At 43.2% G+C, this 22,266-nt stretch overlaps 1 protein-coding gene across 1 annotated transcript in view; it reads right to left on the bottom strand.

The window, feature by feature from the left end:
• LOC126175257 (uncharacterized) overlaps positions 1 to 11,014 on the bottom strand; it is a 189,573-nt gene extending 178,559 nt beyond the window's left edge. The window contains exon 1 of the mRNA XM_049921899.1: positions 10,900 to 11,014. Coding sequence (XP_049777856.1) covers positions 10,900 to 11,014 — 115 coding nt within the window. The remainder of the gene's footprint in view (positions 1 to 10,899) is intronic.
• Positions 11,015 to 22,266: the final 11,252 nt, after the last annotated feature.

Raw genomic sequence — 22,266 nt, 5'->3', positions numbered from 1 at the left:
TACTGACCGGATACATAGGACAGCACGAACGGTCACAGGTCAGTTCGACCCATTAAAGAGAGTATCGAAGAGGTTGAAATAACTGAACTGGCAGACGCTTGAGGATAGATACATCCTATCGCGTAAAAATGTACGTAGAAAGTTTCTGCCACCAACTTTAAGCGATGAATCTAGGAATGTACTACAATTCCCTACGTATCGTTTCCACAGGGAACGCGAGAACGAGGTTAGACTAATAGTGAAATATATAAATTTGGGTGGTGTCTGTTCAGTCGGACATGTCCCACAGAACAGACAACACTAAAATACATACATTTCTGTAAGAGCACGTCGGCTCCTTGACATTGGTTTCAGTGCACTAATGTCGCTCGAGCTCCGACGGGAATCAATAATTTGCGAGTGGGGGGGCGGGGGGGGGGCCTTAAAGGGCGATGGATGCTGCATTGCAACGTGCAGTAAGCTGGACGGTCCGGCACAAATTTTCAACTATCTCCATTGCATTACAACAATTCCCCGTGCGGCTGGAAGACACGAATTCGCACTTGTCCCTTCCCTTTCTTTCTTCATTCTCTAATTCACACACACATGCTAACTACCGTTTACACAGAGCCATGTAAACTATCATTCTTCCTGCGCCCCATGTATGAAAGGAACGGGAAAAAGCCCCAATAACTGGCACGTACCCTCTACCATGCACTTCACAATATTATGCAGAGTACTGATGTAGGTGTAGATCTAGATGTAGAATACCCTTGTCAGTCCTTTTCTGCAGTACTATTGCGCGGCGTTGGATTCTTACCAGAAAGGATTGACGGAGGGCATCCCATAAGTTCAAAGAAGGGCAGCTTGTTTTGCATTATTGCAAAATATGGGAGATTATCGCGGATATGATAAGGTAGTTGAATAAACAATCATTAAAACAAAGGCGTTTTCGTTGCGGCGAGGTCTTTTCACGAAATTTCAGTTACCATTTTTCTCCTTCTAATGCGGAAATAGTTGACTCCCAACTATATATCGAAAAATTACTATCGCAATATAATAATTCAGAGCTCGCAGTGAAAGATTTGGGCGTTCGCACGTGATATTCGAGAGTGGGACGGCCGAAAAATAGTCTGAAATTGGTCCTATGAATCATCTGCCAAACACTTAAGTCTGAATTGCGAGTAGTCATGTGGATGCAGATGTAACTTACTCTGTAACGAGCCACCAAGGACCACGTGCCCCTTGAACCATAATACTCAGAAAATATCCCTGAACAACCTAAGTTTTCTCGCTGGAGTTCGGATTCGCTCTATTTAAACACGGCAGATGTCTGCATCTACATCTACATGAGTCATCTGCAACTCACTTCCAAATCCTTGGCAGAGAGTTCACAGAATCGTTTTCATTCTATTTCTCAACCTTTCCACTCTCTAATACTACTTGGAAAATGATTATCTAAACCTTTCATCTACATCTACATTTATACTCCGCAAGCCACCCAACGGTGTGTGGCGGAGGGCACTTTACGTGCCACTGTCATTACCTCCCTTTCCTGTTCCAGTCGCGTATGGTTCGCGGGAAGAACGACTGTCTGAAAGCCTCCGTGCGCGCTCTAATCTCTCTAATTTTACATTTGTGATCTCCTCGGGAGGTATAAGTAGGGGGAAGCAATATATTCGATACCTCATCCAGAAACGCACCCTCTCGAAACCTGGCGAGCAAGCTACACCGCGATGCAGAGCGCCTCTCTTGCACAGTCTGCCACTTTTTGTTTGTTAAACATCTCCGTAACGCTATCACGGTTACCAAATAACCCTGTGACGAAACGCGCCGCTCTTCTTTGGATCTTCTCTATCTCCTCCGTCAACCCGATCTGGTACGGTTCCCACACTGATGAGCAATACTCAAGTATAGGTCGAACGAGTGTTTTGTAAGCCACCTCCTTTGTTGATGGACTACATTTTCTAAGGACTCTCCCAATGAATCTCAACCTGGTACCCGCCCTACCAACAATTAATTTTATATGATCATTCCACTTCAAATCGTTCCGCACGCATACTCCCAGATATTTTACAGAAGTAACTGCTACCAGTGTTTGTTCTGCTATCGTATAATCATACAATAAAGGATCCTTCTTTCTATGTATTCGCAATACATTACATTTGTCTATGTTAAGTGTCAGTTGCCACTCCCTGCACCAAGTGCCTATCCGCTGCAGATCTTCCTGCATTTCGCTACAATTTTCTAATGCTGCAACTTCTCTGTATATTACAGCATCATCCGCGAAAAGCCGCATGGAACTTCCGACACTATCTACTAGGTCATTTATATATATTGTGAAAAGCAATGGTCCCATAACACTCCCCTGTGGCACGCCAGAGGTTACTTTAACGTCTGGAGACGTCTCTCCATTGATATCAACATGCTGTGTTCTGTTCGCTAAAAACTCCTCAATCCAGCCACACAGCTGGTCTGATATTCCGTAGGCTCTTACTTTGTTAATCAGGCGACAGTGCGGAACTGTATCGAACGCCTTCCGGAAGTCAAGGAAAATAGCATCTACCTGGGAGCCTGTATCTAATATTTTCTGGGTCTCATGAACAAATAAAGCGAGTTGGGTCTCACACGATCGCTGTTTCCGGAATCCATGCTGATTCCTACATAGTACATTCTGGGTTTCCAAAAACGACATGATACTCGAGCTTTCCGTGCGAGCACTGATTTCTCTTGAGTTATTACAATGGCCGCTTCTCCCTATGTAAGTGGGAATCAACAAAACACGTTCGCATTCGGAGGAGAAAGTTAGTGAACGATATTTTGTGGAAAGATCTCGCGCCAAAGAAAAATGCCTCTGTTTTAATGATTGCCACACCAACTCGCGTATCATATCCGTGACATCCTCTCCTCTGTTCCGTGATAGCAAAAAAAGAGCAGGACTTCTTTCATTTTCTTCGATATCCTCCGTCAATCCCATCTGGTAAGGGTCTCATACGATACAACGATACTCTAGCAGAGGACGTACAACCATTGTGTAGGTATTCTCTGTAGAGGATTCGCAACTAATAAAATTCAGTCTTTGGTTCTCCTTACCCACAACATTAGCATGTCATCGCTCCAATTTTTGTCAGTTAGGATTAACAATTTCGTTAACCCTAGATATTTATTTGAATTGGCAGTCTTTTAAATTCGTGTGGTTTATCGCTTAGCCAAAACTTAATGGATCTTTTTAATACTCTTACGTAGGAGCTTGGACAAGAAGAGAATAGAAGCTTTCGAAATGTGGTGCTACAGAAGAATGCTGAAGATTAGATGGGTAGATCACATAACTAATGAGGAAGTATTGAATAGGATTGGGGAGAAGAGAAGTTTGTGGCACAACTTGACCAGAAGAAGGGATCGGTTGGTAGGACATGTTTTGAGGCATCAAGGGATCACCAATTTAGTATTGGAGGGCAGCGTGGAGGGTAAAAATCGTAGGGGGAGACCAAGAGATGAATACACTAAGCAGATTCAGAAGGATGTAGGTTGCAGTAGGTACTGGGAGATGAAGAAGCTTGCACAGGATAGAGTAGCATGGAGAGCTGCATCAAACCAGTCTCAGGACTGAAGACCATAACAACAACAACACGTAGGAGCTCATACTTTTTATTGTTCAAGTCAATTGGCAGTTTTCGCACCATAAAGATACGTTGTGTGAATCATTCTGTAATTTGCACTGAATCTTCTGATGAGTTTACTAGACTATAAACGACATGTTCGTCTGCAAACAATTTAAGATGGCTGTTCATATTGTCTCGCAAATAATTTATGTAGATTAGAAACAGCAGAGGGTCTATAACACTTCCTTAGGGAACGCCAGATATCACCTCTGTTTCAGTCGATGACTTCCCGTCAATTACTATGAAATGTGACCTTTCTGACGTGAAATCGCGAATCCAGTCGCACAACTGAAGCGATACTCCATAGCCATGCGATTTGATTAGAAGCCGCATTTAAGGAACTTTGTCAAAATCCTTCTGGAAATCTCGAAATATGGAATCAGTTTGAGATCCCCTGTCAGTAGCTCTCATTAGTTAATGAGAATAAAGAGCTAGTAGCGTTTCATAAGAATAACATTTCCTGAATCCGTGCCGACTATACAGGGTGGTCCATTGATCGTGACCAGGCCAAATATCTCACGAAATAAGCGTCAAATGAAAAAAACTACAAACAACGCAACTTGTCTAGCTTGAAGGTTCAAAATGGCTCTGAGCATATCGGACTTAACATCTATGGTCATCAGTCCCCTAGAACTTAGAACTACTTAAACCTAACTAACCTAACGACAACACACAACACCCAGTCATCACGAGGCAGAGAAAATCCCTGACCCCGCCGGGAATCGAACACGGGAACTCGGGCGCGGGAAGCGAGAACGCTACCTCACGACCATGAGATGCGGCCAAATATCTCACGAAATAAGCATCAAACGAAAAAACTACAAAGAACGAAACTCTTCTAGCTTGAAGGGGGAAACCAGATGGCGCTATGGTTGGCCCGCCAAATGGCGCTGTCATAGGTCAAACGGATATCAACTGCGTTTGTTTTAAATAGGAACCCCAATTTTTATTACATATTCGTGTCGTACGTAAAGAAATATGAATGTTTTAGTTGGAGCACTTTTTTCGATTTGCGATAGGTGGCGCTGTAATAGTCACAAACATATGGCTCACAATTTTAGTCGAACAGGTAGGCTTTTCAAATTAAAATACACATCGTAGGTACGTTTGAACATTTTATTTCGGTTGCTCCAATGTGATACATGTACCTTTGTGAACTTATCATTTCTGAGAACGCATGCTATTACAGCGTGATTACCTATAAATACCACATTTATGCAATAAATTCTCAAAATGATGTCCGTCACGCCTCAATGTATTTGACAATACGTGTAACGACATTCTTCTCAACAGCGAGTAGTTCGCCTTCCGTAATGTTCGCACATGTACTGACAATGCGCTGACGCAAGTTGTCAGGCGTTGTCGGTGGATCACGGTACCAAATATCCTTCACCTTTCCCCACAGAAAGAAATCCGGGGACGTCAGATCCGGTAAACGTGCGGGCCATGGTATGGTGCTTCGACGACCAATCCATCTGTGTGAAATATGCTATTCAACACCGCTTCAACCGCACGCGAGCTATGTGCTCAATGGTTCAAATGGCTCTGAACACTATGAGACTTAACATCTTAGGTCATCAGTCCCCTAGAACTTAGAACTACTTAAACCTAACTAACCTAAGGACATCACACACATCCATGCCTGAGGCAGGATTCGAACCAGCGACCGTGGCAGTCCCGCGGTTCCGGACTGCAACGCTTCGAAACGCACGGCCACCGAACATCCATCATGTTGGAAGTACATCGCCATTCTGTCATGCAGTAAAACATCTTGTAGTAACATCGGTAGAACATTACGTAGGAAATCAGCATACATTGCACCATTTAGATTGCCATCGATAAAAAAGGCGGCCGGACGGATTGGCCGAGCGGTTCTAGGGTCTACAGTTTGGAACCGCGTGACCGCTACGGCCGCAGGTTCGAATCCTGCCTCGGGCATGGATGTTTGTGATGTCCTTAGGTTAGTTAGGTTTACGTAGTTCTAAGTTCTAGGGGACTGATGACCGCAGAAGTCCCATAGTGCTCAGAGCCATTTGAACCTTTTTTTTTTTTTTTGTTAAAATGGGTGCCAATTATCCTTCCTCCTATAATGCCGCACCATACATTAACCTGCCAACGTTGCTGATGTCCCAGTTGTCGCAGCCATCGTGGATTTTCTGCTGCCCAATACTGCATATTATGCCGGTTTACGGTTCCGCTGTTAGTGAATGACGCTTCGTCGCTAAACAGAACGCGTGCAAAAAATCTGTCATCGTCCCGTAAATTCTCTTGTGCCCAGTGGCAGAACTGTACACGACGTTCAAAGTCGTCGCAATGCAATTCCTGGTGCATAGAAATACGGTAGGGGTGCACTCGATGTTGATGTAGCATTCTCATCACCGATGTTTTTGAGATTCCTGATTCTCGCGTAATTTGTCAGCTACTGATGTGCGGATTAGTCGCGACAGCAGCTAAAACACCTACTTGGGCATCATCATTTTTACAAGTCGTAGTTGACGTTTCACATGTGGCTGAACATTTCCTGTTTCCTTAAATAACGTAACTATCCGGCGAAGATTCCGGACACTTGGATGAAATCGTCCAGGATGAAAAAGGATAAAAGGTGGGAATTTAAGGAGATGGGACCTGGATAAACTGAAGGAACCAGAGGTTGTACAGAGTTTCAGGGAGAGCATAAGGGAACAATTGACAGCAGTGGGGGAAAGAAGTACAGTAGAAGAAGAACGAGTAACTCTGAGGGATGAAGTAGTGAAGGCAGCAGAGGATCAAGTAGGTAAAAAGACGAGGGCTAGTAGAAATCTTTGGGTAACAGAAGAAATATTGAATTTAATTGATGAAAGGAGAAAATATAAAAATGCAGTAAATGAAGCAGGCAAAAAGGAATACAAACGTCTCAAAAATGAGATCGACAGGAAGTGCAAAATGGCTAAGCAGGCTTGGGTAGAGGCCAAATGTAAGGATGTAGAGGCTTATCTCACTAGGGGTAAGATACATACTGCCTACAGGAAAATTGAAGAGACCTTTGGAGAAAAGAGAACCACTTGTATGAATATCAAGAGCTCAGCTGGAAACCCAGTTCTAACCAAGGAAGGGAAAGCAGAAAGATTGAAGGAGTATATAGAGGGTCTATACAAGGGCGATGTACTTGAGGACAATATTATAGAAATGGAAGAGATTGTAGACGAAGAGGGAATGGGAGATACGATACTGTGTGAAGAGTTTGACAGAGCACTGAAAGACCTGAGTCGAAACAAGGCCCCGGGAGTAGACAACATTCCATTAGAACTACTGACGGCCTCGGGAGAGCCAGTCCTGACAAAACTCTACCATCTGGTGAGCAAGATGTATGCAACAGGTGAAATACCCTCAGACTTCAAGAAGAATATAATAATTCCAATCCCAAAGAAAGCAGGTGTTGACAGATGTGAAAATTACCGAATTATCAGTTTAATAAGTCACAGCTGCAAAATACTAACACGAATTCTTTACAGACGAATGGAAAAACTGGTAGAAGCCGACATCGGGGAAGATCAGTTTGGATTCCGTAGAAATATTGGAACACGTGAGGCAATACTGACCTTACGACTTATCTTAGAAGAAAGATTAAGGAAAGACAAACCTACGTTTCTAGCATTTGTAGACTTAGAGAAAGCTTTTGACAATGTTGACTGGAACACTCTTTCAAATTCTAAAGGTGGCAGGGGTAAAATATAGGGAGCGAAAGGCTATTTGCAATTTGTACAGAAACCAGATGGCAGTTATAAGAGTCGAGGGGCACGAAAGGGAAGCAGCGGTTGGGAAGGGAGTGAGACAGGGTTGTAGCCTCTCCCAAATTTTATTCAATCTGTATATTGAGCAAGCAGTAAAGGAAACAAAAGAAAAATTCGGAGTAGGTATTAAAATCCATGGAGAAGAAATAAAAACTTTGAGGTTCGCCGATAGCATTGTAATTCTGTCAGGGACAGCAAAGGACTTGGAAGAGCAGTTGAACGGAATGGACACTGTCTTGAAAGGAGGATATAATATGAACATAAACAAAAGCAAAACGAGGATAATGGAATGTAGTCGAATTAAGTCGGGTGATGCTGAGGGAATTAGATTAGGAAATGAGACACTTAAAGTAGTAAAGGAGTTTTGCTATTTGGGGAGCAAAATAACTGATGATGGTCGAAGTAGAGAAGATATAAAATGTAGACTGGCAATGGCAAGGAAAGCTTTTCTGAAGAAGAGAAACTTGTTAACATCGAGTATAGATTTCAGTGTCAGGAAGTCGTTTCTGAAAGTATTTGTGTGGAGTGGAGCCATGTATGGAAGTGGAACATGGACGATAAATAGTTTGGACAGAAAGAGAATAGAAGCTTTCGAAATGTGGTGCTACAGAAGAATGCTGAAGATCAGATGGGTAGATCACATAACTAATGAGGAGGTATTGAATAGGATTGGGGAGAAGAGGAGTCTGTGGCACAACTTGACAAGAAGAAGGGACCGGTTGGTAGGACATGTTCTGAGACATCGAGGGATCACCAATTTAGCATTGGAGGGCAGATGGAGGGTAAAAATCGTAGAGGGAGACCAAGAGATGAATACACTAAGCAGATTCAGAAGGATGTAGGTTGCAGTAGGTACTGGGAGACGAAGAAACTTGCACAGGATAGGGAAGCATGGAGAGCTGCATCAAACCAGTCTCAGGACTGAAGACCCCAACAACAACAACAACAACCGAGCAGCACACATAGCACACGCCCGTTGGACATTTTGATCACAATAGCCATACTTCAACACGATATCGATCTTTTCCGCAATTGGTAAACGTTCCATTTTTAACACGGGTAATGTATCACTTAGCAAATACCGTCCGCACTGGCGGAATGTTAGGTGATACCACGTACTTAGACGTTTGTGACTATTACAGCGCCATCCATCACAAAACGAAAAAAGTGGTCCAATAAAACATTCATATTTCTTTACGTACTACAGGAATATGTAATAAAAAATGGGGGTTCCTATTTAAAAAAAGAAACGCAGTTGATATCCGTTTGACCTATGGCAGCACCATCTAGCGGGCCAACCATAGCGCTATCTGGTTTCCCCCTTCAGGCTAGATGAATTTCGTTCTTTGTAGTTTTTTCGTTTGATGCTTATTTCGTGAGATATTTGTCCCGGTTACTGTCAATGGACCACCCTGTATAGCGAAAAATGACGATCGTAATAAAATAATTCAGCGCTCGCACTGAAAGATTTGGGCGTTCGCACGTGATATTCGAGAGTGGGACGGCCGAAAAATAGTCTGAAATTGGTCCTATGAATCATGTGCCCAACACTTAAGTCTGAATTGCCGAGTAGTCATGTAGGCGCAGATGTAACTTACTCTGTAACCAGCCACCAAAGACCACGTGTCCCTTGAACCATAATACTCAGGAAATATCCCTGATCCGGCCGGAGTGGCCGAGCGGTTCTAGGCACTAGAGTGTGGAACCGCGCGACCGCTACGGTTGCAGGTTCGAATCCTGGCTCGGGCATGGATGTGTGTGATGTCCTTAGGTTAGGTAGGTGTAAGTAGTTCTAAGTTCTAGGGGACTGATGACCTCAACTGTTTAGTCCCGTAGTGTTCAGAGCCATTTTGAATATCCCTGAACAACCTAAATTTTCGCGCTGGAGTTCGGATTCGTTCTATTTAAACACGACAGTTGTCTGCATCTACATCTATATGAGTGCTCTGAAATTCACATCCAAATCCTTGGGAGGGAGTTCACAGAATCACTTTCATTCTATTTATCAACCTTTCCACTCTCTAATAGTACTTGGGAAAATGATTATCTAAACCTTTCCGTGCGAGCACTGATTTCTCTTGAGTTATTACAATGGCCGTTTCTCCCTATGTAAGTGGGAATCAACCAAACATTTTCGCATTCGGAGTAGAAAGTTAGTGAACGATATTTTGTGAAAAGATCTCGCGCCAAAGAAAAATGCCTTTGTTTTAATGATTGCCACACCATTTGGCGTATCATATCCGTGACAGCCCCTCCCTTGTTCCGTGATAGCAAAAAAAAGAGCAGGACTTCTTTCATTTTCTTCGATATCCTCCGTCAATCCCATCTGGTAAGGGTCCCATGCGACGCAACAATACTCTAGCAGAGGAAATGGCTCAAATGGCTCTGAGCACTATGGGACTTAACTTCTGAGGTCATGAGTCCCCTAGAACTTAGAACTACTTAAACCTAACTAACCTAAGCACATCACAGACATCCATGCCCGAGGCAGGATTCGAACCTGCGTGGTTCCAGACTGTAGCGCCTAGAACCGCTCGGCCACTGCGGCCGGCTCTAGCAGAGGACGTACAAGCATTGTGTAGGTATTGTGTGTAGAGGATTCTCAACTAATAAAACTCAGTCTTTCGTTCTCCTTACCCACAACATTAGCTATGTCATCGTTACAATTGTTGTCAGTTACGGTTAACAATTGCGTTAACCCGACATATTTATTTGAATTGGCAGTCTTTTAAATTCGTGTGGTTTATCGCTTAACCGAAACTTAACGGATCTTTTTAATACTCTTACGTAGGAGCTCATACTTTTTATTGTTCAAGTCAATTGACAGTTTTCGCACCATAAAGATACGTTGTCTCAATCATTCTGTAATTTGCACTGAATCTTTACTAGACTATAAACGACAGGTTCGTCTGCAAACAATCTAAGATGTCTGTTCATATTGTCTCGCAAATAATTTATGTAGATTAGAAACAGCAGAGGATCTATAACACTTCCTTGTGGAACGCCAGATATCACCTCTGTTGCACTTGATGACTTCCCATCAGTTAGTGAGAAATTTGACCTTTCTCACGTGAAATCACGAGTCCAGTCGCGCAACTGAAGCGATACTCCATAGGCACGCGATTTGATTAGAAGCCGCTTATAAGGAACTTTGTCAAAACCCTCCTGGAAATCTAGACATGCGGTATTGAGATCCCCCGTCGATTACTCTCATTAGTTCATGAGAATAAAGAGCTAGTAGCGTTTCATAAGAAGGACATTTCCGGAATCCGTGCCGACTGTGTCAGTAGATCGTTTTCTTCGATGTGTTTTCACTATGTTCGAACACAGCACAGTGTATGTTCTAGAATCTTACTGCAAGTTGACGCCAGTGGTATGGGTCTGTAAGTCATGTGGATTGTTGGTATGTGGCGACAGGCTGCCAGAAAACATCCGTGAGGGGGTCAGTACTGGGACGCGTGTGGCAGTACCGTGTGTGTGGTACTTACAGGCATGAGTGCAGGCAGCGGCGGCGACCACGAAGAAGAGGGCGGCAGTGTCGGCTGCCATTCCGTGCTGCGACGTCCACGGACTGCCGCACCGGCCCACGGCCCGGCGGGACATCACTAATGGTCGCCACCCGCTAACCGTTAGACGCACCCTCTACTTAGACCCCCATTTCACAGACCCCAATGCTGTGGCCTTCTTCCCCACTTCGTGTATCCTACGTCCATTCCGTTAAGTCCCGTTCCTGTCAAGAGACTACAACGAAACACATTGAACAAACAAATTAGTCACCGCCAGGGCACATAACGATAATATCGACTCAAGATTTTTTAAAAATTTGTCGATAATATCGACTCAAGATTTTTTAAAAATTTGTTTTGTGTCTTCAGTCTTTTGACTCGTCTGATGCGATTCACCACGAATTCCTCTCTTGTGTCAACCTCTTCATCACAGAGCAGCACTCGCACCTCTACATCTACATCTACATACATACTCCGCAATCCACCATACGGTGCGTGGAGGAGGGTACATTGTACCACAACTAGCATATTCTCTCTATTCTCTCCCTGTTCCACTCCCAAACAGAACGAGGGAAAAATGACTGCCTATATGCCTCTGTACCAGCCCTAATCTCTCTTATCTTATCTTTGTGGTCTTTCCGCGAAATGTAGGTTGGCGGCAGTACAATTGTACTGCAGTCAGCCTCAAATGCTGGGTCTCTAAATTTCCTCAGTAGCGATTCACGAAAAGAACGCCTCCTTTCCTCCAGAGACTCCCACCCAAGTTCCTGAAGCATTTCCGTAACACTCGCGTGATGCTCAAACCTACCAGTAACAAATCCAGCAGCCCACCTCTGAATTGCTTCTATGTCCTCCCTCAATCCGACCTGATAGGGATCCCAAACGCTCGAGCAGTACTCAAGAATAGGTCGTATTAGTGTTTTATAAGCGGTGTCCTTTACAGATGAACCACATCTTCCCAAAATTCTACCAATGAACCGGAGACGACTATCCGCCTTCCCCACAACTGCCATTACATGCTTGTCCCACTTTATATCGCTCTGCAATGTTACGCCCAAATATTTAATCGACGTGACTGTGTCAAGCGCTACACTACTAATGGAGTATTCAAACATTACAGAATTCTTTTTCCTATTCATCTGCATTAATTTACATTTATCTATATTTAGAGTTAGCTGCCATTCTTTACACCAATCACAAATCCTGTCCAAGTCATCTTGTATCCTCCTACAGTCACTCAATGACGACACCTTCCCGTACACCGCAGCATCATCAGCAAACAGCCGCACATTGCTATCCGCCCTATCCAAAAGATCATTTATGTAGATGGAAAACAACAGCGGACCTACCACACTTCCCTGGGGCAATATTCCCTTTCTTTAATTTGACGCTTTAATTTATTTAAATTGTATTTAAGACTGCCTCTAATTCCGAGCACTGAAGATCCCTAATCCTGTACTTCATACTTTGTCTCGAGGGGCCTAAACCACATGGAAAATTTAAGTCGCCAGTATAAAATTAATAACTCGTGCTCTAGATTTAGCACGTGACTGAATTAAAAAATGTTCCGCCGCTACGGACTCCGCTAACAAAATAAGTGCAAACGAAATGTTGAAACAAAGAATAAACGTTTTTCTTAGCTTCACGCAGTGATTTGAAAACTGAACACTGCGCAAAGTGAATGAAAGTAAGTAACCATCCCTACATCACTTAGCTTGAAAAATAATTATCGATCACTGATTTAAAACACAATTCAATTTCTTCTCTCATACTTTCTTGTTTGAGGTCCTTTCTAATCTCTACATACCTTACTCTGTCCATTCTTGTTTTTCCCTTAACTGCTCTGAGAAATTTCATTTCCCCTGCTTGCAGTCTGCTCCAGTCCCTTTCTGTCATTGTCCATGTTTCTCCACCATAGGTGACAATAGGGATGGAATAATTTTTATACATAAGGAGTTTTACTCTTTCTGAGACTTCATTATTCCAGATCAGGCGTTTTATTGTTTGGTAGAAATTGCCTCCCTTCTGTAACCTCCTATTAATTTCGTTCGTTATTCTTCCATCCCTAGATATTTCACTCCCTAAATAAGTAAAACTTTCTACCACTTTGAGGGGTTCTCCATTCAAGGTAATATTTCCGTTGATTCCTTTCTCTCTTCCAAATACCATTACTTCACTCTTATCTTTATTTATTTTTAATCCATACCTTTTCATTATTTCCTTCCACGCGTCAAGCTGTAACTGTACATTTACCTCTTTATCACCCCATATTACCATATCATCTACAAAAATCATCATTTTGTCTTTTTCTTTTACTATATCTTTAATTGCCCTATTCATTCCCTCCATCACAACATTAAAAAGTGCAGGAGATAGAATACTTTCTTGCTTAAATCCTTGTCTTATTTCGAAGTATTCAGAGTTCCCCAATGGTGTTCTAATTCTACAATTGTGTCCTTTGTACATTGTCTTTATAACATTAATGTATCCATCTTCTATATCTATCGTCTTCATTTCTTCCCAGAGTCTTTCCCTGTCAACTGAGTCATATGCCTTTTCTATGTCTATAAAAGCCATTATCACCCTTTTGTTATACTCCCAACTTTTTTCCATCAGTTGACGGATAGAAAATATCAGGTCGATTGTGCTTCTTCCTTTCATAAACCCATGCTGTTCTTCACTCAGCTCCTTTTCTATCTTTTCACTTATTCGATTTAATAAAATTCTTTCAAAAATCTTGGCTGTATGACTCATAAGGGTTATTCCTTTGTAGTTTTTACAAAGTCTTTTATTGCGTTTCTTGAAGATGGGAACAATGTCTCCTGTTCTCCAGTCGTCAGGTATTGTACTATTTCTCCACACACTTGATAGTACTCTATACAGCCACTGCATTCCCACTGGACCTGCTGCTCTTATCATGTCCACTGATACTTCATCAGGTCCTGGGGCTTTCCCCCCATTCATCTTCTTCACAGCTTTTTCCATTTCTTCCCGTGTAATTTGTCCTAATTCTGCTTCCCAACTTCTCTCAATTTCTCCATTATTTGTTGTTTCCTCATGTACCTGCTCCTCAGCATTTAACAGCTTCTTAAAATGTTCTTTCCAGAGATCTTTTATATTCCCTGGATCTCCAATAATGATACCGTCCTCTGTTTCCATCTTTACTGGTACTTCAGAAGCCTTCCTTTTATTTTTCATCATTTTATAGAACATTTTCTTATTGCTCTTCACATCTTCTTCAAGTTTTTTTGTAAACTCTTCACATGCCTTTTTCTTTGCTGTTTCCACTATTTCTTTGCACTTCTTCTTTTCCTCTATATATCTTTTTGGTCTTCGTCATTTTTAGTTTTCTATCACTTTCTCCATGCTCCATTTTTTCTTCTAACTGCTTGGATTGTGGTATCATCCCACCAACTTGGCTGTCTTATTTTTTCCTTTCCAGATGTTCTGCCACATACTTTTGGTGCTGCTTCGACTAAAGTGTCTTTGAATAAACTCCATTCTTTTTCTACATCGCAGAAAACTTCTTTTGGAAATTTTTGTGTGATTAATTCTCTGTACTTCTCAGCACATTCACTCTCCTTCAGTTTCCAATCCCGTATCCCCATCACTTTCTTCTGTTTTCTATTTTTCACACTCTGATTCATTTTCCATTGTCCCACCAGTAATCTATGGTCTCCATCTGCACTCACACTTGGAATTATCTTCACATTTGTTACTTTCTCTCCCCATTCCCTATCTACTAGAATATTATCAATTACACTCTTGGTTCTTCCATCCCAACTGTATCTGGTGATAACATGACTTTCTCTCTTCATAAACCAGCTGTTTGCTATTTTCATTCCATTCCTCTAGCACAAATCCAGGAGTCTTTCCCCTTCTTCATTTCTGCCTCCATATCCAAAACATCCCAATACTTGCTCAAATCCCTTTCTGTCTTTGCCTACCTGTGCATTAAAATCTCGCATCACTATGTTAGCACTCTCTCCAGGGTGTTACAAAAAGGTATGGCCAAACTTTCAGGAAACATTCCTCACACACAAAGAAAGAAAATATGTTATGTGGACTTGTGTCCGCAAACGCTTACTTTCCACGTTAGAGCTCATTTTATTACTTCTCTTCAAATCACATTAATCATGGAATGGAAACACACAGCAACAGAACGCACCAGCGTGACTTCAAACACTTTGTTACAGGAAATGCTCAAAATGTCCTCCGTTAGCGACGATACATGCATCCACCCTCCGTCGCATGGAATCCCTGATGCGCTGATGCAGCCCTGGAGAATGGCGTATTGTATCACAGCCGTCCACAATACGAGCACGAAGAGTCTCTACATTTGGTACCGGGGTTGCGTAGACAAGAGCTTTCAAATGCCTCCATAAGTGAAAGTCAAGAGGGTTGAGGTCAGGAGAGCGTGGAGGCCATGGAATTGGTCCGCCTCTACCAATCAATCGGTCACCGAATCTGTTGTTGAGAAGCGTACGAACACTTCGACTGAAATGTGCAGGAGCTCCATCGTGCATAAACCACATGTTGTGTCGTACTTGTAAAGGCACATGTTCTAGCAGCACAGGTAGAGTACCCCGTATGAAATCATGGCGGTGAATCGAGGAAGTACAGTACATACTGACGAAACTAAAATGAGCTCTAACATGGAAATTAAGCGTTTCCGGACGCATGTCCACATAACATCTTTTCTTTATTTGTGTGTGAGGAATGTTTCCTGAAAGTTTGGCGGTACCTTTTTGTAACACCCTGTATATGGTTTTCTAACACATTTTCAAAGTCCATCTTCTCTTCTTCGCTACATCCCACTTGAGGTGCATAAATCTGGATTACTTTTAGTGTTTCTTTTTGGAATCTCAGGTTTAAGATTATGATCCTGTCTGATATGTATCTCACATTTTCAATACAGCTTTGTACATTCTCGTTCACCATCACTGCCACACCATTTCTTCCTGACCTGTTATTCCCACTCCAGTACGGTTTTCCTCCTCCTCTCAAATTGTTCTCACTTTTTCCCTTCCACTTTGTTTCGCTTAATCCCAATATATCTAACTTCCTCTCTGTTAGTACATCTGTCATTTCTTCCATTTTTCCATTGAGGGTTAATATATTAAGGGTGCCAATATTTAGGTTATTTTTTAGTCCAGTTGGTTTCATCTTCTTGTACTGATGAATATCATCAGGTCTCCCATCATTTGCACCAGTACTTGAAGAAGCAGTGGGGTCAAGTCCTGAGTGGTTCGTTCCGAGGCTCGTCTGTGTTTTGAAAGCAATATATGAAGACTTTCCTACTGGTTTGCTAGGCCTAACGCAAGAGAGGATTTTCTGTTGGGGTTGTCTCCCTTAGCCTTTGGAGTTTCTCGTCCAGCACAAGGCAGTGGTTCCCTTCTCATTTAATCCTCAGAGAGGAGGGTTGCCTCACCTGCCAGCTACGCCGCTCCGAAGTCTTCCTTCTCCGCCGTCGCTGCCATTAAGGTCTTCATTCCTGTATTTGGCTTCCTGTACTATGTTTGTGTATTTCATTCCCTCCTTGACACGCTCACGCGTTTCACCACACTCCATGTATTCTAGAATTCTGCTAGATATCCTATACCACAAACTATTTTTAATGTGTCAGCAGAAACATAGCCTTCTCCTTGTTCAAATGGTCCAAATGGCTCTAAGCACTATGGGACTTAACATCTGAGATCATCAGTCCCCTATACTTAAACCTAACTAACCTAAGAACATCACACACATCCATTCCCGAGGCAGGATTCGAACCTGCGACCGTAGCGGTCGCGCGGTTCCAAACTGAAGCGCCTAGAACCGATCGGCCACACCGGCAAGCCTTCTCCTTGTTGCAGAACGATGTTTCTGTCTTCCTTTGCTGATTATCACTTCATCAGGGCTCATTCACCTATCCCTCTTTCCCAGATCTTACCAACTTCCACAGGAATTCATTTACCCTTTTTTCTATATTTTCGCGGTGTTACTTGTTTTTGCGATAACTGCATTCGATCGCATACAAACCTTCTGCCTTATTCTAATTTATTTTCCCACTGGCAATGAAAACGTGACCTGTAAACATCTTAATTTATTTATTTTGTTAACCGATCAGATAACAAATCATTACTGTCGTCGAAGACAAAAGTAAAACATGGAGAAATCACAGAAGCAGTGCGTTTAGTAGATACTGGTTAGTGAACAAATGAGATGAACCGTGCTGTAGGTTTCAAATGACGGTAGAATTATATCGCAGTTCATAACTAAGGAATTACGTAAGTGGGAGACGAGATACTGGCGGAATCAAAGCTGTCTGGAGGGGTCGGGAGTCGTGCTTGGGCAACTAAGCAGGTAGAGCACTTGTCCACGAAAGGCAAAGGTCCCGCGTTCGAGTCTCAGTCCTGCCCACATGTTTAATCTGCTACAGAGTTTCCGGTACCATTTAGGTTACAACTATCGTGAACGGCCAGTACGCGGAGGATAATACAGAATCAAATAGAACTATAGAAATGTTAAACACAGAATACTACTGAGAACTTGAGTACACGTTGACACATAATTACGATGTGCGTAAATATAGCGGTTAAGCTTCATTAGAGGACGTAATAAACATCCAAACGGTTGTTGTTGTTGTTGTGGTCTTCAGTCCTGAGACTGGTTTGATGCAGCTCTCCATGCATACAGTAGAGCTGCATGCCCTCGGGAAAAATTACGGTCGTAGTTTCCCCTTGCATTCAGCCGTTCGCAGTACCAGCACAGCGAGGCTGTTTTGGTTATTGTTACAAGGCCAGATCAGTCACTGATCCAGACTGTTGCCCCTGCAACTACCGAAAAGGCTGCTGCCCCTCTTCAGGAACCACACGTTTGTCTGGCCTCTCAACAGATACCCCTCCGTTATGGTTGCACCTACGGTACGGCCATCTGTATCGCTGAGGCACGCAAGCCTCCCCACCAACGGCAAGGTCCATGATTCTTGAGGGGGGGAGGGGGGGGGATCCAAACAGTAAATGAAATGAATTGTATATGCACACTGAGGGAACAACTTAGCGTGGACATCTCGATTATTTCGCTAAGTAATCCAGGTATCAAATCGAAGTTTTCAGAACATGACAGTACGCAAACGTCAAAAATGGTTGGTTCAAATGGCTCTGAGCACTGTGGTACTTAACATCTATGGTCATCAGTCCCCTATAACTTAGAACTACTTAAACCTAACTAACCTAAGGACATCACACAACACCCAGTCATCACGAGGCAGAGAAAATCCCTGACCCCGCCGGGAATCGAACCCGGAAACTCGGGCGCGGGAAGCGAGAACGCTACCACACGACCACGAGCTGCGGACACGCAAGCGTCCAAGTAATCTGTATTGTGTTGCACTGGTAACTCCTGTACATTTTTTTTCTACAGAGGTACCGAAGCCGGCCGGGGTGGCCAAGCGGTTAAAGGCGCTACAGTCTGGAACTGCACGACCGCTACGGTCGCAGGTTCGAATCCTGCCTCGGGCATGGATGTGTGTGATGTCCTTAGGTTAGTTAGGTTTAAGTAGTTCTAAGTTCTAGGGGACTGATGACCTTAGAAGTTAAGTCCCATAGTGCTCAGAACCATTTGAACCATTTTGAAGATACCGAAGTAACTACGGTAATTTTTAGTGGAGACAACTTTTCAACGGGATTCAAAATCTCTCCGAAAAAGGAGTTACGTAATAATTCTTTTTTGATAACAGCTGCAAAATTTTCGAAAAAATAGCTATGTTACTTTATGAACCTAGATTCCACAGTATCTGTCAAGACAATATCTCTCTTCTGCTGAAGTCAAAAACATCGTTGAAGAGGGAAGGGCCTGATGCCGGGAACACTGCCTACCAGTCATGACTGTTGCGTGGTGAGAGGATTACAGGTGCTTTCCGTTTGTGACATATTCTGTGCAGTGAAGAAACGAGGTAAGAATGCCAAGAAAGCTATCAAGTTACATGCTTAGAGGCATCCAATCGGCCTCCTATACTGCGGAAACGGTAGCAAAAAAAACTGTAAAAAGTTTTATCAGAAGATGACTAGCGCGACAAGGCACGAATGAAAAATAAAAGAAAAAAATATTGTGACTGAAGCTGGAATCAGCCAATCAAGAATCCTTAGAATAAACCACCAAAGTATCATCCTTTCCATTCAGCGTTCATCAGAAGCTATATGAATGTGATTTCCAGCATGAATTTTATTATGTAACTTTTTGTTTATGTCTGTAAGACAGAAAGAATATTTCTTGAACAATAGACATACATCAAAAAAAGTTTTGCATCACCCCGGTTCCCAGAACTCCTGAAGACAGACGTTGACTATGGATATTGTGTCACAGACACAAACCCTTTGACTGATCATGGGTGTCACTAAACCCGCCCAGAGATGTAAACATCCATGCATGAGCAGCGCCTATTAGACAGAGGGTGTGCGACAGCCGATCAGTTCCAGTCATTCCACCAGGAAGGAGGTACACGGCTCGTGTTGTCTGAAGTTCAAACGTGCCTAGACGGTCAATACCGCGGTTCGATCGCGTCTGCATTGTTATTTTGTGCCAGGAAGGGCTCTCAGCAAGTGTCTAGGCGTCTCCGAGTGAACCAAAGCGATGTCGTTCCGACGTGGAGAAGATACAGAGAGACAGGAACTGTCGATGACATGCCTCGCTCAGGCCGCCCAAGGGCTGCTACTGCAGTGGATGACCGCTACCTACGGATTATGGCTCGGAGGAACCCTGACAGCAACGCCACCATTTTGAATAATGCCTTTCGTGGAGCCACAGGACGTCCTGTTACGACTCAAACTGTGCGCAGTAGGCCGCATGATGCCCAACTTCACTCCCGACGTCCATGGCGAGGTCCATCTTTGCAACCACGACACCATGCAGCACGGTACAGATGGGTCCAACAACATGCCGAATGGATTGCTCAGGATTGGCGTCAAGTTCTTTTCACCGCAGTGTAACATATGCCTTCAACCAGACAAACGTCTGAGACGAGTTTGGAGGCAACCCGGTCAGGCCCAATGTCTTAGATACACTGTCCAGCGAGTGCAGCAACGTGGAGGTTCCCTGCTGTTTTGGGGTGGCATTATATGCGGTCGACGTACGCCGCTGGTGGTCATGGAAGGCGCCGTAACGGCTGTACGATACGTGAATGCCATCCTCCGACCGATAGTGCAACCATATCAGCAGCATACTGGCGAGGCATTCGCACCTCCATCGTCCACATCTTGTGAATGACTTTTTACAGGATAACGACATCGCTCGACCAGAGCGGCCGGCATGTTCTTCAGACATGAACCGTATCGAACATGCCTGGGATAGATTGAAAAAGGCTCTTTATGGACGACGTGACCCACCAACCACTCTGAGGGATTTATGCCAAATCGCCGTTGTGGAGTGGGAAAATCTGGACCAACAGTGCCTTGATGAACTTGTGGATAGTATGCCACGACGAATACAGGCATGCATCAATGCAAGAGGACGTGCTGGTGGGTATTAGAGGTACCAGTGTGTAGAGCAATCTGGACCACCACCTCTGAAGGTCTCGCTGTATGGTGGCACAACAGGGAATGTGTGGTTTTCATGAGCAGTGAAACGGGCAGAAATGATGTTTATGTTGATCTCTACTCCAATTTTCTGTACAGGTTGCGGAACTCTCGGAACCGAGGTGATGCAAAACATTTTTTGATGTTTGTAGTTAGTATAGATAAGGAACAACAGAGGGCCTATAACACTGCCTTGGGGAACGCCAGAAATCACTTCTGTTTTCCTCGATGACTTTCCGTGTGTTACTACGAACTGTGACCTCTCTGTCAGTAAATTATGAACAAATGGCTCTGAGCACTCTGATACCTAACATCTGAGGCTATCAGTCCCCTAGAACTTAGAACTACTTAAACCTAACCAACCTAAAGACATCACACATATTCATGCCCGAGGCAGGAGTCGAACCTGCGACCGTAGCGGTCGCACAGTTCCAGACTGAAGCGCCTAGAACCGCTCGACCACTCCCAGGAAATTATAAATCCAGCACGTAACTGAGACGATATTCCATAAGCACGCAATTTTACTAGAAGTTGCTTGCGTGATACAGTGTCAAAAGCCTTCTGGAAATCCAGAAATACGGACTCAATTTGAAATCCCTTGTCAATAGCACCCAGTACTTCGACCTATTAGTAGCGGTTCCAAATTCAATAAACCCGACAACGGCTGGGACAGCGGTGTAATGACCACGTGCCCCTCCACACCACAATCGTCGACGCCATTGGTAGAGGATGGCACGGCGGTCGGTCGGGTTCAACTGGCCGAATATTCATGGAGGCGCAGTATTCCCCAAACATCCTGCCAGTTTAAATGTTTTGTTAAACGTGTTGGTCAGATGTGCCGTCCGAAATATATTAGCTAATTTCACATTAGGATGAGGGGTGGGGGTTGGGTGAATGTGTGTGTCTGTGCATGTATGTATGTATGTATGTATGTGTGTGTGTTTTAGTAATGTTTTGTTTGTTGTGTGTTTGGGTATGTGATTTTTGTTGTCTTTCTAGGCGAGCTTAGATCCTTTTAAGAAGTTCCCGTGTGGTAAGTTCAGTTTTCCATTTTTTTTCTTTTATTGGATTGCTGGATTGGACTATTTTGACGTATTTCATTGTGTTACGCCACTACGTATGTTTTCGTGCGCTCCAGTACGTAACAGAACTTTCACAGCTATCGTTCTTCTTTCGTTTCCCAGCACTAGTATCAGTACGATTTTTTCGAATCTGTACTAGCAATATTAGAGACGGAACGCCCGACACAACTAAAATTTGTATCCCGTCCTTCAGTTGACCTTTACACTGACACAACCTATTCGAAAAGAACGACATATGTAACATTGATGAGATTTCCCTATACATGTGAACTGGAGAGCAGGATACAAATGTTATATATAGCTCAACTAAAGAATAGGATACTATTGTCACTGCTGTGATCAAAACTATAACTTTCGGTCGATACTATTAGCATCGAAGGTGAAAATAAAAAACTGTACCCCGTAGTGAAGTACGGGATACAAATTATATATGTGTCGTCTTATTGCCTCTTCGCGTAGTTCAACTGAGGTACATATTGCAAATGTAACGTACGTCCATTTCCACGTTTTCGTTAGCAGTGTGAAACGTCCCCTTAGAAAAATTTATGAATTACTGCGCTGATAAACCTCTTACGTTATTTGCTTTTCAAATAGCTGAGCAAAACTGAACGTACTCAGGCATTACTCTCTTTACTTATTCTGATCAACACTAAACTGACACACAATATTTTAGCGCAGCGCAATCTGACTTTTAATAATCCCTACAAAAGAAT

The sequence above is a fragment of the Schistocerca cancellata genome, chromosome 3 (assembly GCF_023864275.1).
Source record: "Schistocerca cancellata isolate TAMUIC-IGC-003103 chromosome 3, iqSchCanc2.1, whole genome shotgun sequence".
NCBI classification, from domain to species: domain Eukaryota; kingdom Metazoa; phylum Arthropoda; class Insecta; order Orthoptera; family Acrididae; genus Schistocerca; species Schistocerca cancellata.
This window is presented reverse-complemented; position numbering and strand designations above follow the sequence as displayed.